The sequence below is a fragment of the Nipponia nippon genome, unplaced genomic scaffold (assembly GCF_047370975.1).
Source record: "Nipponia nippon isolate SJK-2023a ecotype South Korea unplaced genomic scaffold, ASM4737097v1 scaffold_15, whole genome shotgun sequence".
Classification (NCBI taxonomy): Eukaryota; Metazoa; Chordata; class Aves; order Pelecaniformes; family Threskiornithidae; genus Nipponia; species Nipponia nippon.
The window spans coordinates 6190433-6204573 of NW_028262331.1; the positions used below are offsets into that span (position 1 = coordinate 6190433).

The following is a 14141-nucleotide window of genomic DNA, read 5'->3' on the forward strand; positions in this document are numbered from 1 at the left end:
TCCTATCATCCTTGAGTCTGGGGTGGAGTTTCCTTTCTGATGAACAAGCAAATCTGCAAGATACAGGATCAGAGTCAGCCGCTGCCCATGGCTGACTGGATAGCAAACTGGTCTGTGTGCAGGCAGGGAAGCTGTCCCAGACCCGTGAAGGCAGAGAGCCCTCGGTGGGGCTGTCTCTGGCTGAAGTGGAGAGTCTTGACCTCAGGAGGTGTTGCTTTTCTTCAGCACGTTCTCTGCAGCTCTGCCTTGACTCGCCAAACTGTCCTGAACTGCTTGATCTGATAGTATTAGGTGATGGTTTCTGTCGTGTCACTTTGGCCCCCAACTTCAGCTTCAGCCTTGGAAGACTGGAGGATGAAAGTGCTGAACAGCAATTCAGACATGTCACCGTGGCTGCTGCTTTGATGCTGCTTGCAATGTGGGAAAGTGCAAGCAGAATCTCTGACCTGAACACAGTGTCCAGCACCGTGGTGCCCTGCTGGCGTTTTTGGGAGCCACTGCTGCGCAGCACGCCTTGATCGAGCCACGTCAGCTCAGCAGGGTCTCCGAAGGAAATGCAGTGCTGCAACTCAACTGCCCTTGATTGTGGAAGAACAGATGCATGGTCAAAAATACCTCATTCTGGATGGCATCTGGGCTGGGCTCACTCCACGTGGCTTTGCCAGCCCGTGTGGCCTAGGAACAGTCACGATCTTGCCCTGACAATGCGTCTCTGGGTTCAGCTACCGCTCAGGCACTTGCTGATCCCTTACCCTCAGCCAAGTGGAGCTGTTCTCCTGCCCGAAGCCCCCAGAGAAGAGGCAGAGCCCAGCACATGCAGAAGCTTGCTGCGTACAAGACGTCCTGTACCTGTGTTGTGTAACACGCGCATGCGTGGGGCAGGCCGGGATACCGCTGAACGAGGATTGCTTGCGTTTTGACCATTTTCAAACTTAATTGAAACCACCGGAGCAGCTTTCCCCTGGCCTGCTCTGCAGATGTCGTTATGGAGAATGGCTCTAGATCGCCACGCAGCCATGGCCACTGCGCTTCCTCGTGGTGGCATTGCTGGGGAATGCACTAATTTATTTTTATTCTTCGGCTGGCCCTCCTCTGCGTCTTTCACAATCTCAGATTTTTTTTTTTTTTTCCTTTCTAATGTCCCCACTCCAGAGTTGTGCAGACAGTTGCCCTGGCGAGATGCAGGCGAGACATCAATTGGTACGCTGGGTGTCACCCCCTATCTTTAACATTGTTCGGGGTAGAAATTGGCTTATCTCTATTTTGCAGCCGCAGAGAAACCCGTTCCCTGGTGCTTGTAGGGCTTCCTGTGGCAGGAATTGCTCCGACTCCTTAGCCTGATTAGCTCTCTTTGCTGCTTGCGTGTGTGTTAGAGAGACCACCTCTAATTTAATTTAATAGGATCCTGAAGAGAACAAACTCCTTTGAGCTGCCTCTGTAATGGCACTGCCATAGTTACCCGTAGCCTTGCTCACGCAGTGTCTGGAATCGTTTCATTCAGCTACAGCGTCGACTTTTTTTTTCTTTTAAAAAAGAATATGTATAAAAGCAGCTGTGATATAAACAGTTTCCAAGGTAACAAGGCTGGGGGAGGGTTTTGTGTCCCGTCCCCCCGCTCCACACGGATGGGAGAGGGACGTGTGCTGCGGAGGATCCTGGGAGGTTTCATTCTCCACTCCTAATTCCTTTCTGCCACTGCTGCCAGATGTTGCAGTTTCTCAGGACTGCGCGGATCCACTTGGTAACTTCCAAAGCCCTGCCACGAAGATCTGAGCGGACAGGACCACTCCTGCTATGACCCGTGCCGGGACCTTTTGTGCCGGCTCTCTTCTCCTTAACAAAAGGCTGACGCTTGGCTTTAATGCCCAGAAGAAACAGAATGGAAAGGCCTGTGCGCATGTTGCTCCAGAGCTAAGTTAGATCCGTCCCCCCACACCTCCCCTTGCAGACAGACACGGCTGCCCTGCGACTCTTTGTCTGCCTCTTCCCTGCCCCGACCATGGGCTGCGTGTACTCGGCCCCGCAAGAAGAGGCGGCTGTGGCGAGGTGAGTTAATCTGCCTGATGGGCAGGAGGGATCGCTGTGACTCAGAGGGTCGCTCCTGCCACCCCAAAGCTGGGTGGAGTGGGGTGCCTCTCCCTGCTGGGGCAGCAGAAGGAAGGGGAGAGGCTCTGCTCGGAGGCAGGCTGCTCCGGAGGAGACGCTGCTGTCGGTGCTCAATTCCTCTGTGGCATCCAGGCTGCGTTCTCACTTCTGGATGTACTTGTGCTTTTTGGGAGGAAAGCCACAGGCATGGGAGCTTTCTGAAGGAGATGGGTTTCGCTGAGATGGAGACTTTGGTATCGTTGCTGAGCTGTCGGGAACTTCCTCCCCTCTCCTTTTTTCCTCCTGAAATCAAAGTGACAGAGAGCCCTGGGAGCTGCTTGTGCTGTGGGCTCTCACCAAGGGTGGGCAATCCGTACAAGCTAAAGACTCGCTCCGACAATGGAGTTAATCCCCTTTCCTCCACCTGTCACTTCTTCTAACTCTCTTAGAGTCGCTGCCCTGAGCTATCTGAGCTGTAAGAGCAGTTGTTGCTGAAAACATGCTTTCTCTTCTAAGTTTTCCTGGTTGAGTGGTAAAAATGAGTGTAATTTCTGTCTTCAGCATCTGTGCATTTTTGCAGCTCAGATTTTCAACCACCCTGATGAAGCAATATCAGGGAGTTGGGCAGCCTTTTTTCAAAAGCCAGACTCATTATTTCTTCTGTGTCTGAGCCACAGACTGTTCTCCACCACAACACTTCAGTGCAGGGTTGCCTCCTTTGAAAACGGACGAGCTCCATGTGCTGCACCCTTTTCTCTTCCAAAGGGAGCTTGCTGAAAGGATCTAAAACTTTTTTTTCCCCTCCTTTAAAAGTGTTTTGTTTAGCAGTTGACCCAACAGCCGTTTTAGTTGGATCTCATTTGCAGAGGGCAGTAAACCAAAGAGGTTCACCAGGGAGCCAAAAGCTAAGTGAGAGCTGAGTTGTGTGAGCTGCTGGGGGGCATCTCTCCCGAGCCCCCGTCCCAGCGGTAGCACGGGCAGGGCTGGGGCTGCTCTCTAAGATGCTTGTGCTATTCCCTGTTCCCAACGAAGCACAAATGACAACACGGGGCGACTGTTAACTGCTGAGAGAGCAAAGTGGGGCGTGCGAAGCAGCTCTCTCCTGGGAGCACAGCCTCCTCGGGTAGCTTTTTTGGGTAGGGTTCACTCATCTTCAGTGCATGCTTTATGGTGCTGCGTCAGTGCTCCGAGCTGTTGGGCCAGGTTATGGAGCTCCTTGATACCTTTGGGTAGAAAGGGGTGCTTGAAGGCATGCTTTGCTGAACGTCCCCCACCCTGCTGCTCTGCGTGTGTGTGTGTGCGCTCTGCAAATGTCTCAGCACATCCGCAGAAATCCTTCCTTCTGGGCTGCAGAGTTTAGGAAACTGTTAGCGAGCTCTGCACATTCTCACGTGGGCCAGAGCCAAAACCATTTGTTTTTTGCCTGGAGGCTTCTCTCTTCCCACAGGAGACCCAGCCTCACATTCTTCCATTGTGAAAGAGAAACGGGAACGGGTCCCACGTTCCTCCTCCCCGCTGCTGAAGCTCCAGTGGGAAACGCAGCAAGTGAGCTCCTGGCACTTGTCCCCCTGCCTTGAAAAGACCCCAGTGCCTAATCCGACTGTACCTAGAGCCACCTCTGCTTGTGAGGCTCCCAGGGTCCCCAGGGCTGGGTTGCTTTCACCCTGTGACACTGAAAGTCCATGGATGTGCTTAGGATAGCAAAGCTCCTCTGGCTCCCTACCTAATAGGGTAGCCATAGTGGTGTGAATCTCTGCCTCGATGTTTCTGATGCTGCTGCGGTTTGTCCCTCTTTTGAGATAGAGGAAGCTGCCTCCCTGTGATAATATGATAATATGAATTCCCTCCGTGCTGGAGATCTGCGCTGGGGACAGAAACTCCAGCGTGGGAACGAGGCCTGGCGGACCTCAGCGGGCAGCGGTCGCCTTGCCAGAGGCTCTGTGGGTCTGATCAGCTGCGTCTGTCTGCTCCGCAGGGCTCTCCCGCTCTGGGACTTCTGTCTGGCATGCTGTTTTGAGGTTGGAACAGCTGGTTTTTAGCCCTGTCTGACTTTGAGCTTGGGGAATCTGCCCTGAGGGATATGGCTCAGGACTGATCCCCTGCCTGTCTGCTGTGGTGGGGGAAGCGGGGAGCTCTCTGTTCCCTTCTCTCCCACCGTGGCTTGGCCTCTGAGATTTTTTTCTGGAGACTTACTCTTCTATTGTAGCTCTATGAGATCCTTGTAATCTGCTTAGCTGTGAAAGAGTTGTTGATAGAGTAAAGGTTTCCTGACACTCAGGGCTGAGTTCCTGGGCTTTGCCTGTGGGAGGATTTACCGATGGAGGTAGGGCAGGGCATCAGCTATACCCTGTGCTCTGAGAGTCCCTGGTCCATGGCTGGGTGCAGAGAAGCCCTGCAGCTGAGCGATGGGTGTGCCTCTGACAGGGTAAATAACAGATGGGGACTCTCACCACTTCGGGTAGCCTTCTGAGATCTGGTATGGTTTGGGGGCCACTTTTTCCCCACTTGCCTATTCCTGACCTTAAAGAATGAATGTGCCCATCTGAAAGGGGGTTCCTCCTGTCTTTCAGAGCAGCTCCGGTGAGAGACAGCAGCTTCATTGAGAAGATGAAGAAGACGGTAAGCTTCTTGCTCTGGCTACATGGGGTGCTGGGAAGGTGGGGGAGCTCGTGTCCTTCCTAGTTTCCTCTGGAGACTGTCTAGCTGTCAGCAGGGGGGACTGGTTTGGATACAGACACGTATCTGCTGCAAAGAGCATCCAGATGAAAGTTGTGTGGGCAGGCAGGAATAGCTCTTTCAGTCTATGGCTGAGAGTTGTTCTTAGAGAAAAAATTGAAGTGAAAATTTGGTGCAAAAAAAAGTGTAATATGACATCAAAGTCAGGAGGGAAACGGCAGAGACTTTAAAGTCATTGGCTGGCAGTTGTTTATCTGCGTGGTTGTTTCCCAGACTGGCTCACTCTGGAATGGGAATTGTTGTACACAGAACTGGCAGCTTTTAACTCCGCTGGACTGGACATAAGAGGAAGCAGAGGAAGAAGCAAGGGCTGGATATATTTTCCATTTTACTTCAAAGTAGCTGACTTGCAGCAGAGCAGGAGCTCCGGTACTTAGGCCTCTCCCAAAGCTTAGGCAAGTCTGCTTTCTCATCCAGGGAGTTCCCTGTTTCTAGGAGTCACACTGCAGCCTTGAGGCTGAGAATAAATCTTGAGGGTTTACTCTTTAATTTGGGTCTTAGTCTGACCTGAGTCACCCCTCTGAGATTGACAAGAGTCATGTTGTTGTTAACAGCTTAGCCTTCAGTTTTCTGCCACAAACCCGGCGCGGAGTCCCATACAAGTGCAGACTCCTAGTTGCCTTTAGGTTGCAGTCCAGGGCTCCTGATCCCTTTGTCTCTGACAAGATGTGCTTCGTCCGTGCATTTGCCAAATGAGTAACTGCCATTTAACAGGGATTTCTTTTTCTCTCCAGGGGCGAAACATAGTGGTTTTCTATGGTTCCCAGACGGGTACAGCAGAGGAGTTTGCCAATCGTCTCTCCAAAGATGCTCATCGCTATGGCCTCCGGGGCATGGCAGCGGATCCAGAGGAGTATGACTTGGTAATTTAGCCATGAGCAACCTCAGGATAGGTAACATCCTTTTAGTGTCCCCTAAAAAAAACCCGACCAAACAAAACCAACAGAAAGAGCCTGGCCAAGGGACAGTTGCCCTTTTAATAGTGTCATTTAGGGGAGAAAAGATCAGCCTGATTGATGCAGAGATGGGCTTGGTCCTTGCCATTCTACAGATTTGGGGTGAGCACTACAACATGACTGAAAGGGGAAGGTAGCCTGGAGGGTTTGGGAGTTGCGAGTCGTCCATTGGCAGCATAAAACTTTCTCTGTCTTCCTTCTGTAGTTAACATTGGTCCCATACTGCTGCAGTCTTGGACAGAGGCATTGACATTTTGTTGTTCTCCAGAGTGAACAACAATCCTGGTCCCTTAAAGCCTTGTATGGAAAATCCCATTGCTTTTCTGGTGGGGTAGAAGTATTGACTTGCAGTACGGTGACGGTGGTTGGCTTTATTTCACCTGCCATTTTGGGTGGGTTTGGCCTTTCCCAACCCCTTTTGTAATCAGCTGCTTGACAGTACATGGTGCTGTTCTGCCCACCAGAGGTAGCTGTATTGTAGGAACAGGCTTGCCCAATAACCATGTTGTGCGATCCTTGAGGGTTTATTCTTTCCTTTGATTGTAGTCAGACCTGAGTCGCCTCTCTGAGATCGACAAGTCCTTAGCTGTGTTCTGCATGGCCACTTACGGTGAGGGCGATCCCACGGACAATGCCCAAGACTTCTACGACTGGCTGCAGGAGGCTGACACTGACTTGTCGGGTCTCCGATTTGCAGTAAGTGGCTCAATTCCAGTTTATTGAATCCTTTGCGCAGGAAAGTCAAAAGCCCTCCACTGTGCCTGCACATGGCTTGGGTAAAGGCACAACATGATGTCTATGCCTTGTACGCCTGTGTCAGATGTGATCCCTATTGTCTTCCTCTCCAAGCTTCATGGACACTTGCAAACATGTATCTGGGGGCTTTAAATGCAGATGTCACAATCCTCTCTACACTCCCTAAATCACAAGGGTTCGCTGGTAATGTCTTGCCACAAACAGCCCAGCAGGCATTGAATACAAGGTCTGTAAATGAGTTACAGGCTGCTGCTGCTGTTCAGAAGCTAATTGAGCAGCCCTGGGCCAGATCTTCTCCCGCAAATTGAATCACTCGGGAGAGTGTGTAGCTCTTCCTGTGCTGAGCTGAATAATTGGCTGAGATACAGCCACCTCACCTAAACCCCAGCCAAATTCCTTCGGCAGCGTTATAATTGCAAATGAGGAGAAAATCTACTGCTGGAGATGTTAAGCTGCTCTGTATAAAGCAGTGAGCAAACATTTGCTGAGCGGTTTGTGGGAGGCAAGGGACAGCAATTGGTCTCCAGGCAGTCCAGGCTCTTACTGGTCCCTTGAGGAGATGGCGCAGGCAGCTCTTGTATGTGCATCCTCTTGACGTGCCTGAGGCCCGGCTCAGGGGAGGTGGCGGTGTCTACTGGCCAGACGCTCTCCAGTGGTAGATTCTTACTCAAGGTCCACAAATAGCTGACAGGGAGCTGGGAGAGGTCTTGCTGTCTTTCTTCAACATCCTTTGCTGGGTGATACTGGCCGCAGGATGCCAACTGGATGGGAAAAGTCCAGCCCCTGCTTTTCCACACTCATCAGTGTTCCCTTCCAGGTCTTCGGGCTGGGGAACAAGACTTATGAGCACTTCAATGCCATGGGAAAGTATGTGGACAAGAGATTGGAGGAGCTTGGAGCCCAGCGCATCTTTGAACTTGGGCTGGGAGATGACGATGGCAAGTGAGTAGCTTGGCTTGAAGTGCTGGTCAGAGCTGGCTAAAGCGTCGTGGAAGGGACCTTGGCAGGGAGCTGGCTCTACTAAGACAGAAGTAAACTCCATAGGGCTAGTTGTGGGAGCTGAGATGTCTCTGAGTGTGTGTCTGTCTGCTCTTTCTCCCACAATCAGATCCCTGTAGAGTATCCTAGGGGATCCTGTGTCTGGGAAATCCCACATTAGCTTTAAATGACCATAGTTATATACTCAAGGGGGCTTTGCAGCCTCCTCTGCCTTTGCCCTGCTGCAGCTCCATTGCTAACCCAGCCTGTATGGATAAACTCACCCATCCCTGTAGAGGAGGCAAACTCCGTCTCCTTGTGAACTGTTTGTTTTATGGTGGAAGGCAGCAATTTTCCAACTCGGACAATGATTTTTTTTTTTTTGACCTCTCTATGCTTACCCTGAGCACCCTGTGGGTAGCAGCTTAACCTGGGAAATGACATCAACCTGTGGCTTTACCTCTAAGGGCTGCAAGATCTGATGAGAGGGATGTGCTGTGTGCGGGAGGCTCTGAGCCCAGAAAAATAAGCATTGCCATGGTGGAATCTGCCTTTTAGGAAGGTGACCTAATGCCAGGAGTGAGCAAGGGGGAGCTGAGTTGGTTAAAGACCGAGTCTGAATAACAAAGCCTTCCTTGGCAGACCTGGTGAAGGGAGGGGTGGCTGGTATAGCAACAGTTCCATCCCACCCACTTAGTGATCTGAAGATGCTCTCCTGGTGATCTGTGGGCATGCAGACATACCAAAACTGCCTGGATCCAAGGGCAAATGCCTTTTCCCATGGTGAAGGAGGAAGTCCATAGGGATCTCGGATGGCTCCTCTGGGAATACCCCTTTGCTTCCCCTTGGGCAGGGTTATTGAATCTCTCTTTTGTCCTGGCTAGCTTGGAAGAAGACTTCATCACCTGGAGAGAGCAGTTCTGGCCAGCGGTGTGTGAGCACTTTGGGGTGGAGGCTACAGGAGAAGAGTCCAGGTGGGTATGGGAGCGGGCTCTTCTGGGTGTCAGAGAGATTGGCCACCTTTGACTGGTGGCTGTGCCATCAACCCTGAGCTGCTGTCCCCTTCTGGGTGCGCTGCTTCCCCTTCCAGACTTGAGAGGGCACACGTGAAGTAGATCAGTGAGCAGGGCTGTTTGGACTGAGCCTGTCCTGCTGCAAGTTTGAACCCAGCTCTGGATTGCTGTTCTGAATGGGGACGTGATGGGTTTGGTTCCTTTGTGGATGGCTTTGCTGGGTTGTGATGCTCCCAGTGAAGCTCATGTTTCCTCTTGGTTTGGGCTTTCTGCATGGTCTGCCTGATTCCTAATGTCTCGAGAGGGGCGAAGGGGTGGAAGTTGCATTTGTTTTTGAACTGCAGCAAATCCAGCAAAGCAAATGATGGTTCCAACTGTACCTTGTGATTTCCCGTTTGACTTTTTTCTCTTTTCTCTCCTGCTTCCTCCTCCAGCATCCGCCAGTATGAGCTGGTGGTGCACACAGATGTGAACATGAACAAAGTCTACACCGGTGAGATGGGTCGTCTCAAGAGCTACGAGAACCAGAAGCCGTAAGTGCCAAACCACCCTGGGCAGGGTGTATGTGGGCCAGGCTTCGGCCGATGGAGTCCTTGATGTTTCTAACAACACATGCTATGCGGGCAGTGTTATTTCTGCAATGCAGCCATGTGGCAGATGTCTGCCCAGGAGAAATGAGCTCAGATCTTCGCTGGGACTCTCGGAGATTCCCCAGTTAATGAATCATTGGTGTGTGAGAAGGTGGCTGTGTTCAGCTGTGCTGTTTGGCTAGTACATTTGCAGCATCTGAGGTCACTCAGAGCCTTTCCTTGCCCAGGGTAGCTAATGCATGATGGTTGCTTGCAGTTTTGCTTTGGGGAGGTTAGCTGTATAAACTGTTTCCAAACTGAAATGTCACTTTGAGATGTGACATCCCCTCCAATCTACTTTTGCATCACTTGTTCTTAATAGGACAGAAGCTGTTGACTGCTGGGCTGTGCTTAGAAGGAAAATAATCTGTTTTCTCTGCAGTGTGGGTAGCAGCAGGATCATAATTTGGTTTGTGCTGTGGTGTGCTTTGAAACATGAGCCAGGACAGCCCCATGCTCAAATCATGGGAGCCTGCTCTGGAAGCAGAGGGAATATGCCTGGATACAAGTAGTACTGTGAGGAGAGTAACTCAGAGGATCCTTGTCTTTCCTTCCAGACCGTTTGATGCCAAGAACCCCTTCCTGGCCCAGGTTACAGAGAACCGCAAGCTGAACAAGGGTGGAGAGCGACACCTTATGCACCTGGAGCTGGATATCTCCAATTCCAAAATCAGGTAGTTTCCCATGGGAGACTACTCCTCTGTTTTGGCAGGAGCGGTCTGCATCACGAGCAAAGAACAAGGATGTGGCACTGGCCTCATCCCCTCTTCAGAAGGGGACCATGTTATCATAATTACTTAACACTGCCCCTCTGGGCTTCTGTACCACATATCAGGTACCCCACGTCAGGACTTTGTCCCTGCTCTTGCACTGTGCATGGCCATGCCAGCTGGCTGCCCTGTGCCCCTCCAGAGCTGGCTGCACATACCTGTCCCACCTGAGCCATCCCAGCTGCAAGAGTTCTCTAGGAGTCATTCAAAAAATGAGGGGGCAGATGAGCTATGAGAGAGGGAAGAGCTGGGGTCGGCTCATGCCTGGGTTTGCCTGGCTTAGGTGTACAAGCATAGCGGGAATAAAGCCCTGTTCTTAAAAACCCACTTGCTGGCTTAAATTCCTCGGTGTGTCCTTGTGAGAAAGCCCTGAATCCAGGTGGCCTAACATAACAAAATACTACTGAGATTTTGAGCAGCTTTGCTCCTTGCCTGTCAGGGAGTTGGCCTGTCCTTGCTGGAAGTCTGGCCTTGTTGAAGTCTCTGGCAAAACTGCTGTTACCTTGGAGGTCCTTTGTAAAAAAAACTGGTTCTTAAAACCATTATTCCACAATGGTCCTTTCTGCTATTACTGCTGGCTCTTTGGGATCCCTGATTGTGCCAGCACTGTGTAGCAGCTCAGATCTCAGTGTTGTCCTGCTGCCCCTTGCACCAGCCTGCTTGTCTTCTAGCCGAGCAGCTCAGGCTTGGGGTGGACGAGAAGCGGTGCTGGTGTTTCATCTGCTTTCCTCCTGCTCTTGTGCCAGGTATGAGTCTGGGGACCATGTGGCAGTGTACCCAGCCAACGACTCTTCTCTGGTGAACCAGATTGGTGAGATCCTGGGTACGGATCTGGACACGATCATGTCGCTAAACAATTTGGACGGTGAGTATGGATCACCCCTGAGCATCAGCAGTTCTCCTTCAGCTATGGCCTCTGTCTTTCCCACCAGAGCAGGAGCCAGATCACCTTCAGGTCCCGTAGGGCACCTCTAGGCAAACAGATGTCCCGTGGTGGCTCCAAATGCCATGCCATTTTAGCAGTGGCACAGAGCCCGCTTGCTGAGAGCCAGCTGAAGTGGGTCAGTTGTGAAACATACTTAAGTGTGCCTGTTCAACAACAAATTATGTAACAGCACACTCCTAATTACAGAGCATCAGCCCGCCAGAGCATCCCTCTGCCACAGCAGCCCCAGAGCTCAACAGGGGCCTTAGTGTCTGAGATGCTGTTATTCAGTCCTTGGAGGAGGCACAGGCTTGGGGATTGAACTGCCAGGAGGGAGCACTTGTGCTGATACAAAGAGCTGCTCTTGGGCAGTGTTCCCAGCAGAGCTGGTCACTGGCAGGAGGGAGATGGCAGCTCCTGAAGCGGCGCAGCCTGACCTGAGGCATCAGATGTGCTGGCCCAGAAGCTCCTGGTTTCAAGAGAGCAAGTGGCTTTAATGCACTACCGGAGCTTGCGGCCCCCGTGCAGTGTCCCATGTTGTCTGGCCTCACTCTCATTCCTGTCCCTTACGGACCTTTTAATTTGCTGAACCGAATGGCTCCAGCCTTGACTGCTGGCACTTACCTGTCCTAAAGCGGCTCTGAGCACAACTGTCCATGGCTGAAGGATACTTTTGAGGCCAGATCTGAAGGAGGTGTAAGTGCGTGAGGCCAAATTAGCCGTGGAGAACAGCCCTCCTGCTCGGTCTGGGAGTTTGTTGGGTGCCTCTCTGCATGGATATCTTGGGGCAGAGCACCCCACTGGGGAGCACCGGGTATTTTTTTTTTTTTTTTTTTTTCTGATAAGCTGTCAGGCAGCATCTGTGAAACACAAAACGGGCTACTGGGAGACGTAGCTGCCTGGAGAGGGAGCTGCCCTGTGCTGGAGCCGCTTCAGTGTGGGATCGGGGCTTTGGCCAACAGGCTGATTCAGCCCTAGGGCTGCTCTCCTCCCTGAAGCCCGTTCCCCTGCTCTGTCTCCAGCTCTCATACACTGCATGTAGCTGCTGGCACGAAATCTCTAATATAACAGCATGCGGTTGCTGATTTTTAATTTTTTTTTTTTCTCTCTCCCTCTTCTCCAGAGGAATCCAATAAGAAACATCCCTTCCCCTGCCCCACATCCTACCGTACAGCCCTGACGTACTACCTGGACATCACCAACCCGCCCCGCACCAATGTCCTCTATGAGCTGGCCCAGTACGCCACAGACGCCGGCGAGCAGGAACGCCTCCGCAAAATGGCATCATCTGCTGCTGAGGGGAAGGTAGGAGCTGTGGCCTTCCCAGCAAAGCTGCTGGGTTGAACTGGGTGCTGGGGGATACCCAAAAGGGATCCAGGACTGTTGGGCGCCAGGTGCAGAGAGTGGAGGGAGCGTTTGCCAGCCGCGTAGGGAAGTCGTCACACGTGTGCCCTCCTTGCCCGCAGGCTCTCTACCTCAGCTGGGTGGTGGAGGCCCGGAGGAACATCCTGGCCATCCTGCAGGACATGCCCTCGCTGCGTCCCCCCATCGACCACTTGTGTGAGCTCCTGCCCCGCCTGCAGGCCCGCTACTACTCCATTGCCTCCTCCTCCAAGGTGAGCGTTCTTCCAGCAGGGGCTGAGGCTGCTGAGACCGCTTCAGCTGCAGCTCCGCAGTGCCCCAGTCCCCCTCTCAGCTGGGCACCAGACATGGGGAACTTGCCCCGGCAACACTTTCTGTGAGGGAGGCAGCTTTGGTTATCTCTATGCAATGAGAAGAGGGGGTTATCCCAACTTCCACAGGGTCTGCAGAGGGTCCCACACTGTAGCCAGCTGCACCCTGATACTACCACCCTCCCTGCTCCTCTTCACCCGTAGGCTTTGCTTTCAGGGCTTGGAAGCAAGGTGGCATTTTAGATGTTGGTCAAAATTCACTCTTTACTTTGCGCCTGAAGCCCTGAGGTTGTTGCCAATAGCGAGGGAAGCTCAGTGGTCCTGTCCTGTGACGAGTTGGGTGCAAGACAGAAGCCCCATGTGGGGCATACTGGGAGGTTTGATCTGCCAGGGGAGAAACAGCTGTCCCAATAGGTTAAACTTCTCCCCATCCCTGAGCACAAGGGACTGAGCTGTGGGGTTGCTGGGGCTCCCTCTCTGCCTGGTGCTGACATCCCTTCCCTGCAGGTTCACCCCAACGCCATCCACATCTGTGCCGTGACAGTGGAGTACGAAACCAAGACAGGACGCCTGAACAAAGGGGTGGCTACCAACTGGCTCAAGAACAAGGTGCCCGACGAGAACAGGAGCAACTCCCTGGTGCCCATGTATGTCAGGAAGTCACAGTTTCGCCTGCCCTTCAAACCCAGCACGCCCGTCATCATGATCGGACCGGGAACTGGCATAGCCCCCTTCATCGGCTTCATTCAGGAGCGGGCCTGGCTGAAGCAGCAAGGTGAGTGGCCAGAAACTTCCCTGGGGACTGGAGCTGCTGTAGGATGGTGCTCTGTGGGGCCAGTTGGTGCCTCCAAGGTGCAGCTTGCACTGCTCATGTCACTGATGGCTCTGGCAAAAAGGCCGTGGAGCAGGGTGAACAGCAGCTAGGTGTTTTTGCCCAGCACGAGGATGCTTTGTCCTCCTCTTGGCCACAGAGGGTGTTTGGGGAGCAGATGGACCTGAGCCAGTTCTCTGACCCCTGCGACCACGTCTCTGAATAACCACAGTCCAGTCACTTAGACTCATTTCTAAAGCATATGGGTACTTCTGGGAATCAGTCTCGAGCTTCCCCTCATAAACAGAAGCAGTCGTACGGCTCTGCCTCCCCCAGGTTGGCAGGACAAGGGGAGGTGGGGCGGACAGGGTTGGGGGCTGCAGGGGGCCAGCTAATGGGTGCTGTGTGACTGCAGGCAAAGAGGTGGGTGAGACAGTGCTTTACTACGGCTGCCGCCGTGAGCGTGAGGACTACCTGTACCGCGAGGAGCTGGCCCGCTTCCATCAGGAGGGAGTCCTCACCCAGCTCAACGTCGCTTTCTCCAGGGACCAGGCTGAGAAGGTACCGCTCCAGTCCCCCAGCCACTTGCTTGTGCTGCCCACTATCGCTCTCAGCCGTGGCAGCGGGGGAAGAAGAGGCCCCGAGGGCTGGGGACTCCCAGCCAGAAGCCTCGCTGCTAGGGAAGGCCCATGGCGGTCATAGGAGCACCCAGCACCTCCACTGTCTTGTGGAGCCACAGGCCCGGGCTTGGCTTCCCCTCCCTCGCCGTGGCCTGTGGCGTGGGGGCTCTGCTCCTCTCGCCTCACTCC

At 52.9% G+C, this 14141-nt stretch overlaps 1 protein-coding gene across 5 annotated transcripts in view; it reads left to right on the top strand.

Annotated features, from left to right (window-relative positions):
* Positions 1 to 14141, top strand: part of POR (cytochrome p450 oxidoreductase) — a 31026-nt gene that overhangs the window by 15498 nt on the left and 1387 nt on the right. For 4 of the 5 annotated variants that reach the window (XM_087752257.1, XM_087752260.1, XM_087752258.1 and 1 more), the window contains 12 exons: positions 4656 to 4704; positions 5556 to 5684; positions 6324 to 6473; positions 7351 to 7475; positions 8396 to 8485; positions 8959 to 9057; positions 9711 to 9827; positions 10670 to 10788; positions 11972 to 12153; positions 12315 to 12464; positions 13029 to 13296; positions 13748 to 13893. In XM_087752257.1, the coding sequence (XP_087608383.1) occupies positions 4656 to 4704; positions 5556 to 5684; positions 6324 to 6473; positions 7351 to 7475; positions 8396 to 8485; positions 8959 to 9057; positions 9711 to 9827; positions 10670 to 10788; positions 11972 to 12153; positions 12315 to 12464; positions 13029 to 13296; positions 13748 to 13893 (1624 nt within the window). Of the gene's footprint in view, positions 1 to 1690; positions 2047 to 4655; positions 4705 to 5555; positions 5685 to 6323; positions 6474 to 7350; positions 7476 to 8395; positions 8486 to 8958; positions 9058 to 9710; positions 9828 to 10669; positions 10789 to 11971; positions 12154 to 12314; positions 12465 to 13028; positions 13297 to 13747; positions 13894 to 14141 lie in introns of those variants that run through there. The other variant, XM_087752261.1, reaches the window with a different exon arrangement.